The sequence below is a fragment of the Epinephelus moara genome, chromosome 20 (assembly GCF_006386435.1).
Source record: "Epinephelus moara isolate mb chromosome 20, YSFRI_EMoa_1.0, whole genome shotgun sequence".
In the NCBI taxonomy this organism is placed as follows: Eukaryota; Metazoa; Chordata; class Actinopteri; order Perciformes; family Serranidae; genus Epinephelus; species Epinephelus moara.
Window position 1 is genome coordinate 6,417,080 of NC_065525.1, and position 14,227 is coordinate 6,431,306.

Consider the following 14,227-nt stretch of genomic DNA (forward strand, 5'->3'; position numbering starts at 1 on the left):
GCAGTGTGAATTTGCATATTAGCTAAATATTTAGTTTCACCCAGAACATTTAGATTTAACATTTAGATTTAGCATTTAGATTTAACATTTAGATTTAACATTTAGATTTAGATTTAACATTTAGATTTAGATTTAATATTTAGATTTAGATTTAGCATTTAGATTTAGATTTAGCATTTAGATTTAGATTTAATATTTAGATTTAGCATTTAGATTTAACTATTTAATATATTTGTAAGTTAACAAATATTGCTGTAAATGTGGTAAAAGGTGACGTTAAAAAATTCACACCACTTTTTTAAACATTGTTTGAAGCTAAATGCGGCAAAATGCTGATGTTATTTTCAGCATGAGCCACTTTACAAATGGCACCCCATAGATAGAACCATATAATTCTACGGTAACAAAATTTGAGGAAATTCCTAAGGCCACAAAATATCACATTCACAAAAATGAGACAAACATAAGGCCACAGTAACCTTGAACTTAGACCACCAATATCTAATCAGTTCATTCTTGAGTCAAAGTGGACATTTGTGCCAAATCTGAAGAAATTCCTTTAAGGTGAGATATTGCGGTCACAAACATGGGCAGAGCAGATGGACAACTCAAAAACAGAATGCCTCAAAAACAACAGTCAGAGAGTCTTGTTATTGTTTCCATGTCAGACTGTCAGTTCTTAATAACTGTGATGGTCAGTAATGTCTTCCTCACGTTTTCCATTTGCATGGTCTTTAGTATCTTTGACCATATACTATATGTGGAGGGGGGCAATACATTGAGTGTTTGTTCCACTGAACAGTTCACTTTTGCTGACCTCCAGTGGTTAAACGTCTCACTGTGCATTGTATTGGTGTGGAAGCAGAAATCTCCGTGGCAGATACCTAAAAACTTGGACAAATAAAAGCCTCTTCATGGCTACATGTCTCTAGTGAGAAAATACTTTTGTTTTTTTGTCATTTTAAGCCAGTCAGTTTACCCACATCCATTTTAAAATAATAGCAGTTGCAACAAAATGTACCAGAAAATTTTCAAGTAACATAAAAAAAAGGATATGAGACGCAACAAAAGATATGTGTGCTAATATACCACACTATTGTGCATGCAATAGATAAAAATGAGAGAAAATTGAATTAAGAAAAAAAAAGAAGAAGTTTACCTGAAGGACATGCAGAGACATAATACATTCATTTGACCTCAGCTTAACGGACTTGACTTAAAATAAGGGTTATGGTTTGGGGTTAAAGCTAACCCTATACACTACAGCATGTATTTGCACTCTATGTATATATGTAGAATATGACATTAACTGTGATAGGTTTAGTAAGTCAATCTTGTTTTATGTCATATCCAGGTCAGTTTCTGAGGGTGTCAATGCTGAAGCTCACCCCGTTGAAAGGCGCAGCAGAGGTCCGACCTGCAGTCACTCTGACCTTGACAGATGGTGCCCTCTGTTCCTTTGGTGGCGTTGACTGTACACTGGCCCCACACACACATCTCATCTGAGCAGCACTCCTCATCCTTTGTGCAGGGCTACATGGGGACACACATTCAGATATGAAAATAAGTATGTAAAGCACACATGATCAGTTGCTACATACATGGATGGTTAATGTATTGTTGTACCATCATCATCTTTCATCTTTCTGGACCCTTTTTAGTAATTCCACATAAAAGGCACTTGACAGTTGATTCATTAATGCTGCTTTACTGTTCAGCATTGACATGTTATCTAACATTGTTTTATTTATTTCTTTTTTGCATTGTGTGATTAATGCATGCGTAGACTGGTAGCCTCCACACTTTATTTTTCATTATGAAGCAGTGGGTCAGATTGCGTGGAAGGTCAGCTGCTGAGTTTCTTTGCAGGACAAAGCGAGATTGCTTTCTGGCACTGAGCAGACAGAGGGTGCTGTTCATACAGGTGAACCAAGATGAAAACTATTACCAAGAAACTATGATACTGTTTGTGAGAAGATGCAAATGATTTATGGGGAAGGTGATACATAAAGTTGATGCTAGTGGTTCAGTACAATGAAAAGAAGGCACACAACAACAATGCCACCGGTGGCAACCAGTTCTCTCAGTCATGCTCTCATTTGATCACGGCTATTTTCCCATTCTACATTCACTTTGACAGTGATCAGCTGATATCTTATCACTCACATGTTCAACCTTAAAAGCCCCATTAACTATTTTTTTGGCCACTTAATTATCACCTTATTAAGTTGAAGTAATGAAGTAAATAGCTGCCTATGTAGACATTTGGATCCATGTTTTTAGTCACCTTTTGAATGTAAGTCCAATGTTTACTTATTTTAGCTCTGCTTTGGCCTCCATTGATTGCTGGCTGAAACGTTGCATAAAGCTTAGAGGGAAATGCAGAATCAGGTGATAATTATCACTAATTAATTGTCACTATGAATGACACCTTTTCCATTTAACACAGACACTTGATCAATTGTTGACAGCGTTGCGTAAGTTACTTTCAAAATGCACTGAACTACATATTACTAGGTACTATCATTTGAAAGTAATAAGCTACTTTGAATTACTGTCTGTTTAGACTAATGTGTTACTGGTTGCACTACTTTAGCATTACTTTCTCCAAAATAACCTCAGGAGTATGACTCGGCATTATAAAATGGAAGAGGGTCATGTTTCAAAGTAGGTTATCAAAGGACAGAGGCTCAAGTTTATTGCAGTTCATTACAACACCAGTAGTTGGCGATATTGTACAGCCTAACAAAGGCTCTCCTCCAGAGCACAGATGTGGTCCATTCATGAATTTACATGCAGTGGTTACCACTTTGTATGAAAATCACCTGCTTATATTAACAACAGTGTGATGATATAGAACACTTTAGCCTTTTGGGCGGCTGTGGTTCAGGAGGTAGACTAATCGGAAGATCAGCAGTTTGATCCCTCTCCAATCCACGTGTTGATCAAGATCAAGATTAACTTTGTTGCCCTACAAAATGGGAAATTTGTCTTGGGCTCTACACCCATGCTGCAGTCATAACAATACAACATACAACACAGTACATAAACAAATCAACATTATACACCAAATATAGCAATAACAGAAGAACACAAAAACATTGTCTATACATTTATAGACATAGTTATGAATGAATTCTTAAATCTGTTCAATCTGCAACAAGGCACTCTAAATCTCCTCCCAGAGGGCAACAGCTCGTACTCTGTATGCAGAACATTAGAGGAGTCATTGATGATCCTATTGGCTTGACGTAGAGTCATCTGTTCTTTCCTTTGACACCAATAACTTGGGTAAGAAACTGAACCCCAGATTGCTCCCAATGGCTATTCAATGGGTGTGTGAGTGTGTGTTTATGTAAGCTGATTAACAGGTGGCACGTTTTATGGTAGCCTCGGCCACCAGTGTGTGAATGTGACATGTAGTGTTAAAGCGATTTGAGTGGTTAGAAGACCAGAAAGGGGCTATACGAGTGCAGGTAAATAAAGAACAGGCCTGGACATAGGGATGGGCAGGCAGACGAAGGCATCAATATATTTCATCATATGACACACAATACAAAAAATGCTAAGTTAATCACAACAAGTGGATTGGCATGCCAGTCAATCACACTATGGCGAGCACAAATGAAATGGCCCAGTTAACTACAACAGCAACAGAAAGAGTTGTGTATAAGACAAGGATGGTGTGTTGGCACTGCTCCACTGTTGTAGGTACGCTGTAGGTATGTGACTGGAAACACACTGAACATGCTAATTTGACAAACATCTGGCATTACCCAGATGTGCTTTATAATTTAGCCCTAAGGACATGACAAGACACACACACACACACACACACACACACACACACACACACACACACACACGTGGCGCACTGGTGGAAGTGGCATGGTGAAGGAAAAAATAAAAAAGAGCAAACACTTAATTTGGTAACGCATTACTTAACATAGTAAATGTAATTTTACCAGAAATCGTATTAGTAAGACATTACAAGACTTACTGCTAAAAGTACTTACTGTCACATGTGCGTAACATGTTCTTTCCCAGTACTGATAGCTGAAATCAAAAACTGAACCTTACAGCTTTAATTAAACAAACCACAGAAACAGGACTGACTGAATCCCCACCATATCTGTTGGGATGCAGGGGAGGCACTTGGAGTTCTCAATCTCATACAGGCAGTATTTCAGGTCACCACAGTCCTCATCCACCATGCATTCCTTGGTTGAGAGATAAAAAGAAAAAGTCAGCAACAGAGCACTGATTCAAAATGCAACAAAGTGGGTCAAACCAGACTGTAGACCAGGATTTACTTGTTTAAATGTTGTCAAATTATCAGCTGCCTGTTTTTTTGCTGTTTTATAAACATAAAAGTTGAAGTTTTTCATCTGAAGGATGTTCTATTTATTATAATTTAAGACAAAGTAGTTGCATTTATGCCAAACATCTAATGGCTGTAATATGCTACACTACCAAATATCATTTTCCTTTAATCACAGTAACAGCTGTCCACAGTATAGGCTAAGGTTTCATTTAAACATTGGTTAGGACAAATTTGGGGTCTGGTGTTCCTCCCCCACCAAACTTTTAGTGTCAAACACGTCATTTCCTGTCTTTGGTGAAGTTTTATGCACTAATTTATGGTGGCAATGTGTTTATTTACGTGAAGAAAAACAAAATTCAGGCGATAGATGATGATTAAAAACTATAAAAATAGGCTATAATGGAACATATTGCAGTAAGGCTCTCAGGTATTCTTTAATGCTTTCACATATTTATCTTCATCAGCTTCTCTCTTTTAATGTTATCTCTGCTGTGTCAACACACATTTAGGCGTAGCTTACTTTTCAACCTTATTTCTGTCATTTGTTTGGGGAAGTTACCTCTTTCTTGCAGGATCAATTGCCCCTCGGGACAAATAAAGGTCTTGAATTGAATTTGCTCATATGTATTTTAGTAAGATTTCTGCTAATGTTCAAATAATAATAATGATAATAATAATCAAGCAATATCCCACATATATGGGTTCTCTGCAAAGTTGAAAATAAAGTTGTACAATTTTTTTTTATTTTTTTTTTTAAATAGCTGTAAAATTATGAAAATAAACTCTTACTTAAATGAGAATACAGTTAAAATGTTTCAAGAAAAAATCTACCTGTTCTATAGTTGGCTGTGCAGACTATGTTGTGTTTCTGCCAGCCACAGTCCATCTCCTTTTACAACACATTCTCACTCCAGCCTTGTCTTGTAAGGTACCCTGGTTGCGTTGGTTGTTAACGTTCTGGGACGCCGTGTCAACTTCAGCCTGTTACATGTATTGTCTGTGTTCAAAATACACTTTTACACATGAAATGTACCATTTACCTACAGTCTCTTTCAAAATAAACTCACTACGTCTGTACAATACCACAAGTTAATGTTTTTTTCATCCAACAACACACATGTGGTTGTATTTAAGAAAGAAAGCAGGTTTTGGCTTAGTATTCTAACAGGAAGCCAACACCCATCTCCCAGGTGAAAGTCTGTGGTTGTTTGACCCATCCACCACCCTTCCACCCAACCTACTTGAACTTTTCACCCCGCTAACTTTTGTTTGTTGTCCCACCGTGTTTCCCCCTATCATGCCGACGTGAAAGGATGGCTTTTTTGTTGCTGTCTGACGTCGGAAGTAATTGCCCAAGCGCCGATTTTTTTGATGACTTCTGAGGGAGACAGGGTTGCCATGTAAACTGTCTGATGAACATTAGTGACATCTGAATTGTACAGAAGGTCTAAATGTCAAGTTGTTACAACCCTCTCTCCTCTATGCTAGATTTCTTTCTAGTTTGTTTATAAAACATTTCCTGGTCAAACTGGTGAGACTGGTCTTGTGATTGCATTCTACTGGGGCTATAAAGGGTAAAGGAAAGAGTAACTTCACCTCCTCTATGATGTGACCTCTCATTGTGTGACTCCCACCATGACTGTGTGAAACACTGCTTGAGACTAAACCCAAATGTTTAGATCTCTGAAACATTTCCTGTTGTCAAAGTCCACCAGAGCTGAGCTGGAAACATGTGGTGTTAAATTAAGTTTGTTTGATCTGCAGGAACATTAAGTACAGCATGCAACACATTGGGTAACAACATGCAGAAAACACTGCATATAGCTTTGTTGAAGATTCTAATAGTTGTAGGGTGGATTTTTCCAGAAGCATAAAGCTGACTAGTTTAGTTGGGCTTTTCTTGTCAAATTTTGGAATGCTAATGAGATATCTGAGATTTAGTTCAACTCTTTTTCAGTGGTCAGAGGAAACAGCGTCTGCCAAAAAAAGCACTGGCCCGCTGTGAACTCACCCCCTTTTTCAGTCTTTATCTTTGTGTGTGCTGTCTCTGGAAAATCAGCATAGAACCACAGCCAAGTCCCTGAAAGCACGCATTATTGAGACTGACTGGACTGTGTTAAAGTCAGAGACAGGATCGAGACCCTGACAGCACAATCTGTTTGTCTCATCTCTCATCATTACTCATCTTTACAAGTTATACATCCTTACTTCATAACTGTATCTCTGATGTTAAAATCAGAACACATTGTCCTCTACTTGAGACATTCAGTTTCATAAAGCTGTCATTTCACAAAGCATTAAAAAGGAAGACTTTTATTCTTTCATCTGTACTGTATGCACATATTTGCAGAAATATACAAGATCTTTCCGTAGCATTTGCCATGAAATAAGATATTATTAAGAGAACAGAGAAACACTGGAAGCTACATATATGGACCACACTATGATACCCTGCAATTAGCTTAATAAATGCCAGATGACTACAGCTTTTATCGCTCTTTTCGCTGGCATAGGCCCAGTAGCATGTATACCTTTCTATAAAAATATTTTCCACCAATTACTTTGCAGAGAACAGTAACATAGTCAACTCACTGAGCAAAAGACCTAATTTAAGCATCTAAGCCTGTGTGATTTCCAGAGAAATTAGCTAAGCCAAGCCTTCAATTAGCTGTTAAATTAAACCGACTTTGACACATTCTAGTTTTAATCTCTGTAGTTTAAGCTGTAACTCATCACTGAAGCCTTAAATGCAGGGAAATAGTATACAGTAGTCTGCAGATGTATTCTCCCCCTTGTCACCCCCGTAATTCAAATGATTTTTTATTTTAACTGTTTTGTAATGGGCCTAAATAAAATAGTCAAAGCTAGTGAAGTGAAAATTAAAAAAACTTGTTTCAGAAAATTCAGAAAAAATAAAATACTGAAAAGTGGTGTGTGCATGTGCTATGAAGCTGCCATGAAGCCCCTAAATAAGATCTGGTGCTACTAATTGCTTTTGGAAGTCACATAATTAGTTACTTTAAGTCCACCTGTGTGCAATCTAAGTGTCACATGATCTCAATATGTATATACACGCCTGTTCTGAAAGGCCCCAGTGTCTGCAGCAACGCTAAGCAAGGTTCACCACCAAGCAAGTGGCACCATGAAGACCAGGGAGCTCTCCGAACAGGTCAGGGACAAAGTTCTGGAAAAATATGATCAGAGTTGGGTTTTATAAATATATCTGAAACTTTGAACATCCCACTGAGTACCATTAAATTCATTGATACAAAGTGGAAAAAAAATGGCACCACAATAAAAGTGCAAAGAGAGGGCCGCCAACCAGTACTCACGGACCAGGGCAAGAAGGACATTAATTAGAGAGACAACACAGAGATAATCCTAAAGGAGCTGGAAAGCTCCACAGCAGAGATGGGAGTATTTGTCCATAGGACCACATAAAGCTGTACATTCCACAGAGCTGCAGGGCTTTATGAGAGAGTGGCCAAAGTTTAATTTTAGTCTCATATGACCAGTCCATATGTTTAGGGAGTCTCCCATATGCATTTGGCTGAACTCCAAACATGTTCTTGTTTCTTTGTTTGAGCATTGGGCTTTTTTTCTGGCCACTCTTCCATAAGTCCCAGCTCTTTGGAGTGAACGGCTTAACGTGGTCCATCCTATGGACACTCCTTCAGAGTTACCTTCAGTCTAATTTTTGTCTCTCATTAATGCCTTTCTCTTCTGGTCTGTGAGTTGTGGTGGGCAGACCTCTCTTGGCATGTTTGTTATGGTGCCACATTTTTTTCTCATATTATAATAATGGATTCAATGGTGCTCAGAGGGATGTTCAAAGTTTTAAACAATTCTTTATAACCCAACCCTGATCTGTATTTCTCCAGAACTTTGTTCCTGACCTGAGCTCCTTGGTCTTCATAGTGCCACTCAGTTGGTGGTAAACCTTGCTTTGTGTTGTTGCATACTCTTTTGAAGGTTATTGGTAGCACCATGGTCATTCTACTCAGTTCACTATGTGCGCCGCCATGTTGCTGTGACATCAGGTTTGTTTATGTTAGCAAACTCAAGCTAGATGGATCTTGCCAGAGTTTCTGACTAGAAATTACAACTTGAATGACTGTTCCAATGTTCTTTCATGTGACCAAGGTTTTTTTCGTGCACAATCGATTGTAGCACTATTCCCAACACAAAGCTAAAGGGGGAAATCGACACGTAATATGTTTGTTACGGAGCAAAAAAATGAAATACATTTATTTCTACAGACTGTGCCATTCCGCTCTGTTTTGCTCTCTTTGCTAAATGTTTGTTGCCTTTGTTGGCAGGGCAGCGGCATGGGAAGATTATGATACAATTGGCTCCTGGGCACAGACAATTAAGAGGCCCTACTACCTCTTCTACATAGGAGCAAGACACAGACTTTGTGCAATTTATCTCTCTTCTTTTTCTTTGTTTTGCATCTCTTTGCACAGGTTGTTATGCATTTTTTGTGATGTTGTGACTCTTTGTGGCAATTTTGTGTGTTCTTGTGGTTGTTTTGTGTCTCTTTGAGGTCATTCTGTGTCTCTCTGTGGTTCCTAGCCCCTGACACTTTAGGCCCCATGGCCTGTGCCTGGTAGGCCCATTCAGTAATCCATCCATGGGCAGCGGCAGACTGTCATATTCAATATCATTTGTTATTTAGGCCTTACTCTAAATGTATTTGTGAATTACAATGTACAAGCTTTAAGTTAGTAAATCAAAAAAAGGAATACCAGTATTTTCTCTACTTGTTTTACAGAGCTAAAAATCTGAAGAGAACATCATCAACAGGGTTATCTCAGCGTGGGTTTGGAGACTTAACTTTTCTTAAAGCCCACATAACAATCTGAATTTTATATTTTCAACACTGTCATGTCCTACATGTCCTTGGAAAAAAAACCTGCTTGGCTTCGCAACATATTCTCACTTCCAATTTGTGAACACAGCAGCTTGATCAGTGGCCCTAAACTTCAAACTATGACATTCTAGGTCCCCCTATAGTGTCAGTTTTGGATACTCAGTGACAGTGTATCGATTTCCGCTCATTATATGCATAAAATAATCTTCTGTGTTGATAGGAAATTTAGTTTTCATCATCAAAACAACTTTAAGGCCTACGTAACTTAAATAAGGAATACTGCTTATGTACAGGCCTGTGCAACTTAAGTGAGGGATAATGCCTATAGCAGCCTATGTAACTTAAGTAAGGGATAATGCCTACGTACTGTAGCAGCCTAACTTAAGTTAGGGCTAATGCCTGTGTAGCAGCCTACATAATTTAAGTGAGCGATAATGCCTACATAGCGGCCTATGTAACTTAAGTAATAAACAATGCCTTTGTAGCAGCCTAAGCAACTCAAGTAAGGGACAATGCCTACGTACCCGCCTACGAATTTCTAGTCCGTTTAGCTCATAGAACCCTTTGGCCCAGCTATTGGCCAAAAAGCTAAATTTATGCTAGCAAGATTCAAAAGTAAAAACACTGGGTATGGTTGACAAACATTGAATATAATTTGACCAGCCATGTCACTATCTCAAAAATAGCTCATGAATGTGACAGTTGTCTGATAATCACAGTCTGTGTATTGTCTCTTATGTTGTGTTTTTTTCTGTATTGTTCCTGTGTGTTGTTTTGTTTGTTTTGAACAGACTGTGAAGTCAAATATCCCTCTGGGAAAATAAAGTCTAATCTAATCTAAGAAATGAATCTTGTCAGCATGAGATACAGCAGCTTTCTAATTACAAGATGTTGGGACATAATTACCAGATGAGTATTATTACACTAAGGATGCATTTTTAACTGGAATCACTTTAAACAAAAACTAAACATAATTGCCACAGATGTCAAAAACATGTTCACTGGGTATTTTCTATAAATTGCTTCCTTGAATGCAGTTTAAGTGTGTCTCCTTGTAGAGGGGGGAATTTCTATACAGTTAGTCATTTAAGAAGAGCAGAACTTATCCTGCCTGCCTGGCTTGCAGGCTTACTTGCTTCCCCCTGCATTTTTTCCAGCGGCAAGCTCTATTAACATAACCACTTTCTGTACAGCTGCCAGGAAAGCAAAAGATCAAAACCCCCGTTGTAAAGTAAAATAGCCAAACAGGCGGCAAGCAGCAATAATGACCTCAATCCAAGCTGGCCTGCTGTTGGCTGAAACTGTGAAAAGTATATGTTAGGTCTGTTTCCTGGATGATCTCATTCTTTATAAAACCAGTTGAGACAATACCGCCACAGTTTCAGAGAGCACTCCACCTTTCAGTCTCTTCTTACAGACATTGTGAATATTTACAAAATGAGAAGAGAAAATTGTAATGCAGAAACAAGATGTTTAAAGTAAGTACTTGGAGATGAGAATTAAATATAACAAATGACTGTTGATAAAACATAATGACTCATGCTTTCATCCTGCCTTTAAGTTTGTATCATCACTACTAAAACAAAAACATTTGGTCTGAAACTGGGGCAGTTAGATTACGTGTTTCTGCCTGAAAACCAAACACACACATCCGGAATCCTGAGTCAACAGGCTATCAGCTGGACAAGCATAACAAACATGTTGCATTGCTATATGTTAAAAAAAAACCCACTCTCATGTTAACTACTGTACGTCTCCATCAGCTATTTTGTGTAGTTTTAATCCAGCCCTGTTGCCAGAAGAAAATGTTGGCATCATATGATTCTGTAAACCACAAATAAATTACATTTTCATGTTTCATAGGAAATGTAATGTATAAAAATATCAATATGTCTATAGTGTCGTAGTGTATGAGCTGACTTTGTCATTGGGAGGTGGAGGGGATGGTGGATGGTGTGACACCTAGGCGAGTCGCCTGCCAAACTACAGACCACTGTTCAAGCCCCACAAACAACAAAACTGGTCGTTTTATTAGCAACCCATCACTATGTTTCCAGCATCTTTTTCCAGCAGCTTTTTAGTCTCAAAACATTGGTATTTTTTAGCAACTCTTAATAGTTTTTTTTCAGCGGTGATTGTGCTATGAAATATGGTTGTTTTTCCAGTGAGAATTGCTGCTTTTCCAGCAGCGAATGTGGCCCCCAGACTGGGGATGGTGAATGGCGTGACATCTAGGTGAGAGAAGGCTGCCAAGTTGCAGACCACTGTTGGTGACCAATAAACAACAAAACCCGTTTTTTTTTTTCTTTTTGTTTTGGTGACTAATTCCTGTGTTACCAGCAAAGTTTCAGCCCCCAAATGTGGGTGTTTTCCAATCCCATTGCTGGATTTTTTTTCCCGCAGGGATAGTGCAACAAATAGTGGCTGTTTTTTTTACCAAGACATCTCTGTTTTTTATAATGGGATAGTGGCATAAAAAGCAGTTGTTTTTTACTGAGACATTGCTGCTTTTCCAGCGGGGATTGTGCCCCCAAAACTGGGTGCGGTTGATGGCGTGACACTTGGGTGAGACGGCTACCAAGCTGCAGACCACAGTTCGAGACCAATAAACAATAAAAACACTTGTTTTGTTCATAGTCATTGCTGTGTTTCCAATGGCTTTTCAGCGCCCACATGTGTGTACTTTGTAGCGACCCATCAATGTTTTTCCAGCAGGCCTAGAAACATGAAAACCGTTTTGGTTTTTACTGAGACATCGCTGCTTTACACTTAGGTGAGACGGCTGATAACTGCAGACCATTGTTCGAAGCCAATAAACAACAATGGTTGTTTTGTTGCTAAGTCATTGCTGTGTTTGCAGCAGATTTTTAGTGCCCAAACGTGGGTATTTTGTTGCAAGCCATCACTGTTGTTCCAGCAGGCATAGTGGCACAAAAACTGGTTTATTCTTTACTGAGACATCGCTGTCATAGTATTTCATCTTTTGATCTTTTAATCTTATCATAACCAAGTAGTTTTTGCACCTAAGCCTAACCACGTTTAGTGCAGTGTTGTTAAAGTTTCAGTGTATCGGCTATTTAATAATGTGCAAATGTAACCTATGCATGGTTTGCAGTAACATACAAGGCCAATATGTTTTCTGGTGACTGGGTTGCCAAATACACTGCTGTATGCTCAAAAAAGAACTATATCATAAGAACTATATCTCATTCGGCTATTTTGTATTGTACTAATCATGTGAGCATCAGGATAAAGTGAAACTAAATTACCAGGAAAGTTAGTCCAGAATGCATTAGGCCCATATTTTTTTTCCACATACACCAAACTGGGAAGGCAAAAGACTTACATGATCCATACTGTTCCAGTTGCCAGAAATCTCCATACGGATGTGTGAAGTATGAAGGTTTCCTGTTTTATTTATGGTCTCCTATAAATGGCAAAGGGAGACATGTATCAGACCTCAAACAGGATAGCAATTACTGTGGTATTTCTATGGTTTATTCAAGTCAAAGGAAAAGGGGGGGGGTAAACTTACAATAACTGTAATAACTATCACAGTCTTCGTGTTCATTGTTAACAACTCTACGGCCCATTCCTGAACCCATGTGAAAATGAGGGGCATAACTAAAAGCTTTGTTTTCTTCATTCATGAAAACATGTCTGACAGTTGCATATTTTACCATGTCCTCAGTTAAGTTAACCCCTACCTTGTCTCCATCCTTTATCATCTCCTTAGACTCATTGTGGTAGTTCAAACGCAGATCCAGTGACGTTAAAGATGATTTAGCACTCTCAGTAGTTATCTGTTGGGTTGAATGTTAGGATATATGGGAGATCCATTCATAAATCCTTTATATAACAAAACACATGGCATTTCTATCATGTCCATACATCACATTTCCATATGGTGAGGGAGTGAATGACTCCTCGAGGTGGCTATAACTGTGAAGAGTTTGTTGATATATTGCATGTACTGATTGATATTAATCTCCTTTTCTTCCCAAAAGAAACCTCCCAGTAGTTCACAAATAATCAAAACCAGACACACTGGCTACTGAAACATCAGCTGATTTATTAAACCTGTTGAAATTCAGTTCAGGGGAAAATAACAGATCTTACTGTTGCCTTCCAGGAGTCTCGGCTGGTAACAAAAAGAAATTGGCTGTGTACAGTTCAGGGGTTATTCTGTATTAGCTTTGCTTTTATTGAGTTGATTGGAGAGTATCCATTTTTAGCAACTACTAATATGATGAGGACTATTAATAGCATTCAGACATGAGTCAGACAGAAAGCAGACACGGAAACTATGTTGTGTTGCAACACCTCAGTCTGACAGTCGAAATTAACCAGACTACCACAACAATTAAACGTGACTGACACCGATTATTTCCACTGCTTTAGTAAATTTCATGTAGTCCTGTGATAAATGACTAGATACATGGTTATTTGAGCTGTATGTCACTTTCCCCTCCAAAAAAGGCTATACAACTCTGTCCTTGTATGAATGAATAAAATATGACGCAGACCTGGTCCACAGCCTCCTCCAGTATGTGCTGGGTGTCCTCCATCAGCTCCTCCACCTCTCGGAACATGTCGTTCAGACTGGCCGGGCCCCGCTCCAGGGCGTCCCGCAGGATCAGTGCCCCGCTCCGCGCCGCGCCGTCGGTCGCCCACAACAAGCACAAACTCAGAGATACTAACAGCAGCATGATACCGGACATCTTTTCCTCCTTCCCTCTCTGTCTGCCTGTCTGCCGAGCAGCGGAGCAGTGTGACGCACTGAGGGCGCACAGCCGCACACAGCTGGATCCGTTTTATTTGGAAAGTCTGAGGAGTGGTATAGTGGTCTGGATATAAAGTGGAACGGATCGGGTTTAATGGCGTGGAAAAGGTTCAAACTGCATTTCGTGAAGTATATGTCAAAATCAAACAGCTTCTAATGGGGAGGTTTTTAGACTTGTGCACTGGTAAAAACAATGTTAGAAAAAGATCAAAAGCTGCTGGACAGGGATTACCAGATGTGATTTGTA

The 14,227-nt window shown here is 38.9% G+C and overlaps 1 protein-coding gene across 1 annotated transcript in view; it reads right to left on the bottom strand.

The window, feature by feature from the left end:
• The window catches only part of dkk3b (dickkopf WNT signaling pathway inhibitor 3b), an 18,360-nt gene extending 4,347 nt beyond the window's left edge, over positions 1-14,013 (bottom strand). The window contains exons 1-5 of the mRNA XM_050072293.1: positions 13,724-14,013; positions 12,905-13,000; positions 12,544-12,624; positions 4,128-4,220; positions 1,389-1,533 (exon numbers count right to left, since the gene is read on the bottom strand). Coding sequence (XP_049928250.1) covers positions 1,389-1,533; positions 4,128-4,220; positions 12,544-12,624; positions 12,905-13,000; positions 13,724-13,918 — 610 coding nt within the window. The 5' untranslated portion in view covers positions 13,919-14,013. The remainder of the gene's footprint in view (positions 1-1,388; positions 1,534-4,127; positions 4,221-12,543; positions 12,625-12,904; positions 13,001-13,723) is intronic.
• Between the last annotated feature and the right edge of the window lie 214 nt (positions 14,014-14,227).